This window comes from Serinus canaria, chromosome 3 (genome assembly GCF_022539315.1).
Source record: "Serinus canaria isolate serCan28SL12 chromosome 3, serCan2020, whole genome shotgun sequence".
NCBI classification, from domain to species: Eukaryota; Metazoa; Chordata; class Aves; order Passeriformes; family Fringillidae; genus Serinus; species Serinus canaria.
The window spans coordinates 44,977,638-44,990,927 of NC_066316.1; the positions used below are offsets into that span (position 1 = coordinate 44,977,638).

Below are 13,290 nucleotides of genomic sequence, written 5' to 3' on the forward strand. Positions count from 1 at the left end.
TTGATGAGTGGCTGGAAAGATTGTCAACTGATGGTAGGCAGGTAGATAGGGACTATCCAAATTGTCTGGGACAAGAAGCTGGGGACAAGGGAAGAGTAGGCACCCCCTGGTTGAAGTTGTGCTCAAATTAAGGATAGAAAAACTGTGTTGTTTTGGCAGAGGGAATTGAGAGAAGAACCAGTGGAATGAGAATGGAAAAGAAAGATGACAAGAGAGATCTGTAGAGGAATGAGCTTTCTGGGGAGAACGAAACTGCTGGACAAAGATCCAGAGAGAAGCCAAGAAATGAAATGGGTATTGAAGGTTAGGAGAGAGACTGAGATTCTTGTGAGATTCTGGAAAGAAGTCTAATGCTGGCTGATGTGGTGAGGAAGAGCTTGAGCAAGAATAAAAAGCTGAAAGACCCTTCTTAGGCTTTGTAAGTCTAAGGAGAACTTTTTGAAGTAGGAGGAGGTCCTAATCCTGGGTGATAATGTGGGCTGTAATTAGGTCAGGAAGCTGGTTTGGCTAAATGGAAGACATAGAATTGCAGATTCTATGTTTGGGTTGGAAAGAGCCTGGAAGATCATCTCATTCCAACCTCCCTCCTGTGGGCAGGTTCACCTACCACTAGAGCAGGTTGCTCATGGCTCCATTCAACCAAGCCTTGAATATTTCCAGGGATGGGGCAGCCCCAGCCTCTATGGACAGCCTGTGCCTATGTTTCACCATCCTCACACGAATTTCTAGTGAGACTGGGGTAAAGTTTTGGAAAGAAAAGGAGAGTGGTAGAGGCCTGGACCAATTAGGCTAGATAGCTACTACCAGCAACTATCCAGGAAACCCATTGTATTAAGGCACAGCACTTACATGGGGTATGCTGACAATTCCTGTCATTATTTTTATAGTAGTATAAGAAGGAAATGTCTGAAAAAAGGGTTTTCAAGTTACCCACATGAACCACAGGTAGAGAATTGTAATAGCGGAATTTGTTTTTGACCTTTTTTTTTTCAATTTAGGAAAATTACTTAACAATGATAACATAAAAGTAGTTTTCTTAAATTTCAAAAAGTCACAGTCATTCAAAAATGCAAAAGTTTTGGTACTGGTATATTTTTAGGACATCTCCTAAGTATACAGTCACACTGGCTTTTTATGGAATGCTATTTTAGTGATGATAAAAGTTCAGTGGATGTGTCAGGATTGTGTAGCAGGAGAGCTGTGGTATGAAGCAACTTTGAAGATGAAATTTCAAGCTGGGAATTGCATTTGGAGTATTGGTACAATTATTTTCCTGAAGAATTAGATTCTGCACCAGATTCTGCTGTGAAATTTGCTGAGTAGATGATCTTGGATACTAGGCTTGCTTTCGAGTGCTCACTACTCATCCCTTACTGGCAATATTCCATACTGGAGTTGTGTCTCTTGCATCTCCTCCTTCTATTAAAGACTGAAACCTCAGAGTTGCTCAGTATTGATACCTGCAGCTGAAGTGAGTGTAAGATGTGCCTTGACCAATAAACTACATATAATGCAGTCACCTCTACCTCAGCATCCTAGATTAATGAAAATTTCTTAGTTTAATCTCCGTACCTCCCTTCCCCAGTGGAAAATGGGCTATAATACTGCTTCTTTGGGGTTTTGAGAAAATGAAATTATTAATATTTGTTGTGTTTTGTGAAAAACTGTAATTGGTGCAAGAGAAAAGCCTATGAGGAAATAATTAATTCTGTTTTCAAAGCTTTGAAGATTTGACTATATTGAATAAAGCATAAGGCTGCAAATTGCAGATTGAGGGTGAAACAAAGCACTGAGCAGCTGTTGACAAAGTGAGATCCATTATCCTGTATATACAATGAGGCAGGACGTGTAAAAAATAATATCATGCCATTGGAGACTGTAATGGGATGTGTTCACTAGAAACCATTCTTTTTCCATAGGGTACTTAGTTTGACATTTCCTAACTTTTAATGCTTGCTTCTGTAAAATTAATACTTTGTTAATGAAAGCTCTTGTGACTAATCATGCAAAATGATTGTTGTTTGGAAGCACAGTAGCTGATGTGCTTCAGGCTTTTCATAATCCAGTGCAGAAGGAAAGCTGTTATGAAGGGGGGGGAATGCAAACTCCCCCCTTCTACCCTCCATGGATCCCTTAGGCTTTTCCTGCCATGCATCTGCACTTACCCATGCTCAGCTATGAGGTAGCAGAGTAGATGGTTTTCATTGTAATGGTAAATTTCCAAGTATCTGTGAGTTTTAGCTTCTACTCTCCCTTTACTGATGGTAAATTTATGATGAGTGAAGGAGTTGGAATAGTTTAGGACATGGCTGTAATTTTCTGTCTTTACCAATGAAAAGATTCCCTTTACTTTTGGGTTTGTGGGCCAGCTGTTTAAGCACTGCGGAGAAAAGTAAAGAAACCAGGATTTTTTTAGTACTTTAAACCCTTTGGAAATTTCTTGGGCTTTGCCTACTTTGGATCAAAATTTAGATACCAATTTTTTGTTCCACAGTGTAAGCTTACCCATTTTTATTCAAACATTTTCGAGTGTTCTTAGATGTTTCAATGAATATAAATATATTGCCAGAATAAAACATAAGCACAAACCCCTAATTCTATAAAAATTTCACACAGGTGCACTTATTACTTTTAGTTCTGTCCAATATCTCTTTTTTATTGTGAATAAATATTTGTATTTGACTATTTCTATATAATTCTCTGTAACAGAATAATTTTTAAATGACTCAGGTAATAAACTTTAATAGAAATGACATGTCATAAGTAGGAAGTTAAAAAGTGTGTTTGTTTCTAGAGGCTGTATTTAGTTTAAACTCTGAATTTTTACTAATTTTGCTAATTTTGCTAATTAGCAAAATTACTAATTTTACTAATTTTAACTAATTAATTACTAATTTTACTAATTTTGCTAATTCATTGCGGTTTTGATGCAAATTTTTTTTCTTCCTAATTTAAAAAAAGAAAATATTAAAAAATGAAAAGGAGTATTGTTTGTTTTGTTACTTTTTTGTTTTTCTTTAGTTATAAATACAAGTACATTCTTGTGCACCTGTTGTGGGAATGGTCTGTCCAGGACTTGGAACATCTCAGAGGTTCTTGGGTCAATTGAGGATACGTGACTAAATAGTTTGAAACTGCTTTTCTGTTGGGATCAGTGTAGTAATTTTAAGTCAGGAATCAAGGGCTGTCAGAGTGTCTGTGTACAGGAAAGGAAATAGCTTCCATCTATCTCTGCACCAGCTGGTACTAAGCAATCTGAAGGAGTGTGGTTGATGCTGTGAGCTTCTGCAGTACTTAAGCATTCTGAGAAATGCTTTATACATAGTTTTACAATGCTTTATGCATAGTTTTTAACATCTACCAGTGAATAATGTTTTGGGGTTTTTGTAGCTATTCTTGCTATTTCAAATGGCCTGAGATTGAGGCAGAGTTATCAAACTGCAGATAACATTACCAGATGAACTATCAATATTGACACACCTTAGCCAAGAGGAAGCCTGAAGCAAAAGTTTTCCATTCTTTATATTTTTGTCTTTTCACACATGCATGTTTTGGAGAAGAGAAACTTTCATGCAGACTGAGAAATTTAAAAGCTCTAGTTATTCTGAGCTCTTGTAAATGCAGCTATGCTGCAGCAATCACTGCTAGAGGGTTCTTGTGGAAATTACCATCTGATTCCCAAGCTCTTCAGTGAGCTTAAAAACACTGTGTTCTTTTTGAAGACCTAGGGACAGAGTTATGATTATGTTGCTTTGCTGCAGAGCAGTGTAGAGTTTGCAATATGTCATTAAATTCAGTTGGGAAACCTGCAGTATTCTGAGAAATGAGTCTTGGAGTTTATCCTTGAGATAAACTGCCTGTGGACTGTAGTGTTAACCTATATTCATAAAATATCATTATTTAAATCTGAAAAGTGATGAAAACCCTATTGTGGGTTAAATGCTGGTTTAGGAGATTATCAGTCTGTCAGCAGGGAAGACAAATCTAGCTCTTTGCTTGAATTTGGACCAGTACAGAAAATATATTATTTGGTTCAGACAACCTGCCTGTAGTGGCGAAGGCCCATATGAAGATTAGACTGGAACAGCAGGGTTCCTGAACCCAACATATTTCTGCTTTTCAAATGTTACTACATACACAAAGACGTGCTATGCATGTGGTCCCCATCAATGATGGCAACCTTCCACTTCTGCCAGAGGCACTGATATGCCAGCTATCAAATATCTGTGCAGCTTGTATGGAGGCTGTTCAGCACCAGTCTGATTGTTATGTCCACGTCCTGGACATCATGATACTTGTTTCATTTTGTTAACTTTATTGTGCTGAAAGTTTGAAACCAAGCAGGTAAACTCCAGTAAGTTACTGACAGAGAGCAGATTGCTTTAAAACAACATAGAGATAGTTAGAGTATAGCAGTAATAGCTTAGACAATGCCAGGAAAAATACTTTCATCTCTAATATTTCGGGATTTTTTCAATACATTTGATATAACTGAATTTTTGGAAATCCCTTAACAATGTATTTTCTCTACATGGTAAAAGCTTCCTTTTGCCGTTTTCTATGAATGGTTTCAGGGAGTGAACACCGTAGTTTATGGAACTGTAAATGGTAGGACCCCTGTCAGTTGTAAATTTAAGGATGCTGCAAGGAATCTAGGAAAGTGAGGATAAGAAGGGAATTGCAGAATATACTCTGCTTTAGAAGTCATATGTTGTATCATTTGAACTATGTTTTTTAAAGTTTAAATTCACTGGTAACACCTTTTAAGACATCTGGATTAGAGTTGGAACTGGAAACCAATCAATGGATAAAACATACAAATACTCTGAAGAGAGATGTCAGCAATGTATTTTTTGTTCAGCATTCTCTCTGTGAAAATGTAACACTTATTCAATTGATACTACTATGTGAGAAAATAAGTTAATTAACACATACAGAACACACAGTTAGAAGAAGTGCTCTGTTGATGGCAGATCTAGACAACAGAGGAGTTCTCCTCCTTCTCTTTTGTCTATCCTGAATGAAGTGTTTTCCTTGAAAATTAGTATTCCTGCTGTAGTTGGATTACTTGTTGCTGCTAACTGGATCTATGTGGTGATCTTAGAAGAACCCTAACAAAAGTAAGACCCACAGGGCATAAATAGAACTGGAGCTATACTGCAGATCCTAATCTCCCATCATGGCCCGCCATTCACTAAGTTATACAACTGCAGTAAGTGAAGAATAAAAGGCAAAGAACCTGTTTGCTCATTAATGGTCTCCATGATGAGCAGAGTGGCACTGGTGCAGTGTGAACATGGCTTTTGTGAGAACTCTTACTTTGTAGGTCATTAGCTGTGATGAGACCCTTCTAAATGAGCTGATGTACTAATTCCTGTACTTCTGTGTACAGCCAGAAGGTGTGCAGTCAGGAAGACAGAACTTTGCGTGTGTCATGAGAATCTACCCTCTTCTGACTTCCACTGACATTTTTGTATTTTGTGTCATTAATTAGTTTGCACAGAATTTGTTAATGTTTGTCACAACATTTGGAAACAGAGAACAATACCACTCTATAAGCAGAGTTACTTTCCAGTAGTGTAAAATAAAATTCTGATGAAAGCATCTAAATATTGCTCCACTTGAAAAATTAGTACCTGGTAAGATAAACAGTATGCTTCAAAACAGCTTCTTATTCACAGAATTCTTGGTTCCATAATCTTCTATAAGGTTATGTTGTTTGGCACTGACAATAGAAGTGGCTGATGGTGTGGGAGGGACAAACATGGGTGGAATACAAGATGCTTTGAGATAAGAATTTTTGAGATCATGTCACTGAACTAAGTGGAACTCACACACACGGAATTTCTGAGAAAAGACAGCACCTGTTGCGCTTATGACAAAGATCTACCACATTGGCAGAAGGTAGGGAGTAACCCAGCCAAAGAGCACCCATTGAATGCATAGGTAGGAGGTGAGCCTTCCAAGGAAAAATAGTTTCAGTTTTGCTCGGATCTTGAGAACTTGTTCAAGAATATATTTTGTGAACTGTGTTAAGTGACTTACAAAATCAGTAGTTCATTTACGTAATTTCTTTGACCTAATGGGAGTTTTAAGTTTTAAGAAGCCAGTGGCCTGCAAGAAAAATTCAAGTGGTGAGTTACACTTGAAATGCAGATTAGGGTGATATCCCAATATTCAAACTTCAAATGGAAATTCCCATTTGATACAGAAGGAAGAACACTAGTTTAAGAACCCCACAGCATTTAACAATTAGTTCTTCAGAGTGTTCACTATGTCTACAACGCCAAGCAGCTGACTCTGTTCTCTACTGTTCCTATATAGTTTTTTGAGGCAAATACGCTCTACTATTCTAGCTTTACTTCTATTGTCCCTGGAGGAGTACTCAGGTTGAACTTTGTGTTTACTTATAGAGTCAATGAGAACAATTAATGTTTGAAAGAAACAAGAGAATGTTTGGTACTGTTATTGTATACTGTAACAAGATTTTCAACTAACCTCAAATAAAAGCCTCCCTCTTTCCTGGTTCTAGCATCTCTCTTATGGCAATGGTAGCCTACATGTTGATGCAGCCTTCCAGCAGACGCTTTGGAGTGTAGCACCAATCAGTTCAGGAAGTGAAGTAGCCCAAGGTAAGATTGACTCAACTTTAATTATTGAAAGACTGATAGTAAATGAAATACTTAAAAAATCAAATCATTATGCCAAGTGTCGGAGTGGTTTTGTCCTATGTAAACATTGAATACAACAAATAAATAAATAAATAAATATTTCCTGAATATTTCTCTGAAAACAGAGGGAAGGTTATAGTGAAAGTAACACTCGTAGTTTTCTGTGTATTTTTGCTGAATTCTAAACAGCTCATTCAAATCTCATTTTGCTAAAGATATGGTAACATTCATTATATGTTTTTTGAAATGGCTTTTGGTCCTGGTTTAAAATATTATCTCACATTATTCTGGTGTATGCAGTCATGGTTACATGTTTCTGAGACTGAGTAAAAAAATGGGCAAGAGGCTTGGAAGCAGGATGTGAAATCCTAAGACTGAAGATGGGAAATAGTTTTATGGGTAACATATGGAAAGAAAAAGAAGAGGAGAGTAAAGACAGAAAGAGAACAGTTTTCCAGAACTATTTTTTTTTTTCTTAGGAATTAGGAAGTAGTTTTAATGTAATTTCTAACATTGAAAAGACAAGGATCCCTGAATTTATGCCTTGTTGGTTCCACAGAGAAGAACAACGTTTTTCTGAAAAGTCTGTCACAATGTAAAACTTAATGATTTCTACTTTCCTGCAGACCAACTGTTTTGAGTGGGTGTTGTATTAGAATCTAAAGAAGGGTAAACCTGCAAGTCATTTCATTTTGTGTGATTTTTAGATACTGTTTTTTAAAGAGGCAATACTCTGAAATTTCACATAAATTCTTTTTATCTGTCATATTTTAAAACTCAGTCATGGAATGTTCTTGCGGCTTGCAAATTAAGATAATAGGGAGACCGTTTCCATAATCTATTTTTAATATTGCCATTTGGTTTTTTACATATGAGAATCACTCTCCATATACAGATTCTCTGACATGGTTCATAGCACAAACCATTATTAAACAATGAGAGTGCATTGCTTGGCAATATCCTAAACTTTATGGAGAAAACCTTTCTGTTACTGAGAAGAGAAGACCTTTTCCTTCTGCTCCTTTCTGTTAATTTCATTCTCCTTTTCCTCCCACTGCTGGCAGCACTGGTGTGTCATTCTTGCTAACAATCCCAGCATGGTTTATGTGCTGAGACCCAGATTTCTGTTATGCCACATCTCTGCCTGGTGAACCTCACTACTGAGACCTGCCTGTCTCTTTGAGAAGCAGAAATCCACAATGACACAGTGTCATATTGTGTACTCATACTCCCAGGAAACAATGTGAAAATGTTGTAATATGGTTTTCATAGCTGTGCATTTATCTGTGTGTGTGCCTGCTCTTTGTTGCTATACTTTTTCATTTTCACTTTGCTTAGATACAGAGATTCTCTTTAAGCTAAGCATGTTTTCTAGAGAAGTTCAGCTGACTAGTGTCAGACAGGATTAGAGCTAAGGCCTTATTCTTGAAAAAGTGGCAACTGTTCCTGTAATCAAGATAGTCCTCTGAAGGGAGAGTGAATCTCTCACTAAGTGTCTAAGGTCTTATCTCTATGGCCTCTGTAAAACAGTAGCAAAGCCAGAGAAAATTACCTCAAAAAGGATGAAGAAGAAAATAAACCTATTTTTGTTGGTATCTGTAAAATGCTTTGTCATATTCATAACTAAAATATTAATGTATAGGAAAAACTGCTCTACAGTATCCTCTCTTAATCAAAAATTCCCATTAAAATAAATTATTAAATTCAACTATTTAGTTAAATGAAATTATTTTGAAGGGAAAATAATGAATAATTAGTCTGTAAGATGAACTAGGACATTGCAGGTAGTTCAAGGAAGATAATTTGTTTCTACATGCATTTCTGTAAAATTGGCTTATGCAGAAGCCATTATATTGTTTAAGTCAAAACAGAGCTTTAGAATTAAATCAAGTCATTCTGCTAATTCTGTACGATGAAGTAGATGGGGCTCACTTTAAAGACAAAACCTAAATTATAGAATTATATTGACCAAGGTCCATGTAAAAAATCATGTGTGTAACAACAGCTACCTGGGCATACCCTGCTGTGTCAAAATAATAAATTTAAAAAACCAGTGCTAAAATTTGCTGCATAAATTCCAATTTTATACTGATCTCAAAGGTTTAAAAATTAAATCCTGAAATACCTGATATACTCAGGAAAAATATGTAATGAAGTTTCAAAATAAATTCTTGAAAGGTGTGCAGTGTGACAAGGGTCTTCAACACCTTTTCCCTGTAAAGATCTGTCTTACTTCACAGTATTACTTATTAGTATAGACACTGCTTCAAAATATATTGAATATTTTTCAATATATTTTGAAGCAATTCTAGATATAACTTCTTAAAAATCTTGTTGCTGTAACACTAAAGCCAAGGATTTATGTTATGGCATCCCACTCAAATGGAAAATTTGATTATTTTTAGCAAGAAGAGAAGGAAACATTGAAATGTTTACATTTAGCTTGTTAGACTGAAAAAATACCGAGAATTATGCTTAAAACCTACAAAGTTTTCTGATTCTTCAGTTGCTAATTATAATACAATAATTGTATTATATAAAATTATATTTCTTTTTAATGCCACATCTCTAATGCAAAAAGACTGATGAAAAAAGATCAATTTTGTTAACATCTTTACTGATTCAAATTATGGCCTTATTTTCAGCTTCTGGCTGCTAAGTCCTGGGACTTCAAATACTGTGATGATGCTGTGTGTATGTTGTTTGTGCCTTAGTTTGTGAGCACACACACACACCTGTAGACTGTAAAGCAAAATGTTTGGCTGTGAACCTGCACATGCAGTGGAGGTATTTGCAATATAAGACTTTCCCCTTGGAGTCCAAATAAATTATGATTATTGTTTTTGAACTTTCTGTCAAGTAGAGTTTACAGTGGGTCTTCCCAGAAGTTTTTCTCATAGAGAACTTCCAAATACTCTAAAAAGTGCTTTAAAAATAATGAACTGACTAAATCAGTCTTGGTTTTTGTATTTTAACTAGAATTCTTACCTTAAATAAAATGAAAAGTGAGTAGGTAAAATGGAAGAGTTTCCCAATTTTTCTGTTGTAATGTGGGAGAGGAGTACTTGATTCCTTGTTTTGGTTGGCTCAGTCTTTTTCTGAGTTGTGCTAACTAAGTATGATCCCCTGCTTGTGGCTTCTCTTTATCCTGATCCATCCATTCCAAGTTACTGACTTGGAGCTTTTCTCACTTGGCAGTGTTCAACTGGCTCCACAGAGTATGAGATATCTTCCCCTTCTGACTCTTTTTTTTTAAAGCAATATAAAATTTCAAACAGAAAAAACTGAAATCAACCTGATAGAATTTATTACAGATTGAGCTACAGTTGTACATGTTGCTGTGTTTGGAGAAATGAACTCGATTTTCTCCCTTTGTTCAAGGATATCTGATAGGAGGGGATGTTCTGAGGTTATTGCATGGTCACATGGATGAATGTTTGACAGTGCCTTCGGGTGAACATGGAGAAGAGCAAAGAAGGTAGGTTTCCAGCTTATAACAGAATCATAGTAATGAATGTTGCTGAATTAAGTGTCAGTTATAGTACAGATGTTTGAAAGATGTTGTGATGATATATATTACTCATAAGGACAAGAACTGTTGAGATAAACTTTGGATATGAGCCTTTTGTATTTTCTTTTCTGTTTTGCTCAAGTCTGATTTCACTTAGAAGATGTAAGTGAAAAAGAATAGTGATTTTTTTTTTTATAATTTATTGTCATTTTTCCTGGTTTAAAAGCACTGTGAATTAAATATGTTGGGTTTTTCATCACTGTTTTTTTCTGTAATCACAAAAAATTCCTCAGGACAGGATATGTAAGAATGCTGCCCAATCCTTCAAGGCAACTAATCTGGGATTAATCTCAGGTCTACCTGTCATGGCAATCTAGAACTTAATTTATGGTTATTTTCTTGACTCAAGGAATCCTGGAATGGAAGTAGTGAAGACAACCTGGTCTGTGTCTCTCTCTGTTAACTAAAAAATCGAAATAATGAGAAGAAAGACACAGTGGGTGGCATGTTTCAGTGGAGTGATTGCACCAGTCCTCTTTATCTGCTCTAATAACATGTGCCAGAAGCTTCTTTTCCATAGGGCAGTGTTGTATAATTTATTTGTACCTTCAGGCTAAATGTTGCTAAATGTTACTAAATGGAATTTTAGAATAGTTTGTTTAATGCAGCATATTAGGTAGCTTCATTTCCATGACAAAGGAAGTGCTGTTCATTAACTCACTCATCAACAGTAGTTTTCTTGGTTTGCAAATAGAAATGTGTTTTTTATTTTATTTATTCTCATTTTTAAAGATAAGGACAAGACTCTGGAAGCTCTCATTGCAAAATTCTTCTATGAATTTTTCAATGTTAATGAGAAAAGAAGTTTTCTCAGAGTTTTCTTATACAGCTGGTGACCAACACTTCATGGATATTTCTTATTTCAGACAAGGGAATGGTTTTTGAATGCGTAAGATAGTTTGTAATGCTGATACTTAAAATGTGATCTGTTCAGGTTTTAATTTTAGTTACCATGTGAGAGTCATTACCCCTTGATCACTGCTATTATTATCCTCAGCCTGAAACTGAGGAAAACTTAAGGTGATAAATAAATAGGATCCTATAGTGTTTGCTCTTACATCAGTCTAAATCCTGCAAAATTCCTTTAAAGAATGTAGTTGCAGTGTAACTTCAGATTTATGGGGTGATCAAACACTTCAGTAATGAACTTCAGTGCTTAAGAACACAGTAAAAATCTGTCTCTTTTAGCAAGTCTAACATTATATGTAAAACAAAATAATGGAGAGTGAATTTGCAAATGAAGAAAAAATTGATTTGCTCTACTTCTGCATTCACGTGATGCATTTTTCTGTCCTGTAGCATGGGTAGAATATAATAAGAATTTCTTAATCTGCAGAGCAGTGCCTGTAAACACATTAGAAAATTGTTTTTCTTTCTGTGCTGTCTGCAGTGTTCTGTATTTCTTTATGCCTTTCCCATATCTGTCTAAAACCCCAAAAGAAGCAGAGCTAGTAGACAGCACATCGGATGTATGTCTTTGCCTTTATTTTTCCTCATAGTAATACTGAGAAACATTGCTTCTATGTGCTTCTTAAAAACAGATTTGATCTTCTGCAATGTAGTGTTTTTCAGGAACTTTCTTTGATAAACAAACAAAATAAAAATAAATTTGTTTGTTTTTGATAGTCTCATTTCTGCATTTTATCTGTTTTTCTGAGGTATTTAAAAGTATTTATTACTAATAAACCTAGAATATAATCTATGTTTACTTTTAATTATGTGGAGATAGTTATAATCACTCTGTGACCCATGTTTTCTCCTCTTGAATTATTGGTAATTTTAGTTATGCTTGAAACATCTCTATCTCTAATTAATACTGTTGCCTATTCAAAATAAATTGTGGCTCCTTTCAGTTTTCAGTATGTATGCATACATCATTTTGTTAGTTGTGATTCAACATCTGGCAGAATTATGTGTAAATATATGTGTAACTTTGGCAGGTAGGAAATCTTAAGACAAATTATTTTGTCTTTAATTTCAGTTTCAGTTCTGTAACTTTTGCACAAGGCATACAAGTGTATGATATGTTTGAAGTACAATGATTCCATATTATCCTATCATTGCCACTTGAAGTAGTCTGATTGGAAACAGATTATTGTGATTTTGTTTGGTTTGTTTTGCTCCAGCATACACCTGGAGAGCAGGTCTGCTCTACAGAATGACAGCATAAAGGAGCACTGGAAGTAACATCCCTGTTATGACTCACTAATTTCTATCTCATTTTTACTTTTCTGCAGAGGTTTCCTCTTTATGCCTTTTCAAGCAGATAAAAGATCAGACAAACCTAAAATAACAATTTTATTCTATAATGTCACCTGGTATCTATTTCAGGGAATAAATAAATAGTTTAGACATGAAGTATCCTCCTAGGCAGTGTCCAAAAATAACTATAGTTTTACTCCGTTCTTAGAACATTGGCACAATTGCAAAAGTTTTAAGTATAAAAGTGTTTCAAAGAATACCAGGAGTTAAAATTAAAGCACACATTTTCAGGATGTTTATGCTCTTGTACATATGAGAGTTGATATTCTCACTTAGCCCAGTGGAGACCTATGAAGCAGTGACAGTGCATGTACTGTCTTCATGATTACACTACCTAACAAAGCTTCCTCTGAGTCAAGGTCATCCAACATACACTGGAAGAGGCCTACTACAGTGGCAGAAGGAGTCACATAAAAAGCTTATAAAATAATTTTCTGCATCTCAGTTCTTTTTCTGAGTCTGTGCTGTGTTTCCTTGCTTAATTGTTGAGCTTGTGTGTCCCTCCAGGTGGGCCTTAGATGGGGTACTGTGATCCCAAGAAGGTAGGGTGGACTCATTGTGTTGTGGAAGAGGGACTTTGCTGTCGAGTCAGAAACGTAACGCTTCCTTAGGAAGCAGGTTCAAGAAGATGCTCTGTGAAGTTGCTAGATTAAGTTTGCTTTATAATCAAAAACATTCTAATTGAAAGCAGTACCAATGGAGAAGTTTGTGGTGATATGATGGTTTACTTGATATTAGAGTAGAGGAATGCAGTGGCATTATTTTTAAAATGCCACAGGCATGGTG

At 35.7% G+C, this 13,290-nt stretch overlaps 1 protein-coding gene across 1 annotated transcript in view; it reads left to right on the plus strand.

Moving 5' to 3' along the window:
- RYR2 (ryanodine receptor 2) overlaps positions 1–13,290 on the plus strand; it is a 381,235-nt gene that overhangs the window by 163,764 nt on the left and 204,181 nt on the right. Inside the window, exons 8-9 of the mRNA XM_050972655.1 lie at positions 6,533–6,632; positions 10,053–10,149. Coding sequence (XP_050828612.1) covers positions 6,533–6,632; positions 10,053–10,149 — 197 coding nt within the window. The remainder of the gene's footprint in view (positions 1–6,532; positions 6,633–10,052; positions 10,150–13,290) is intronic.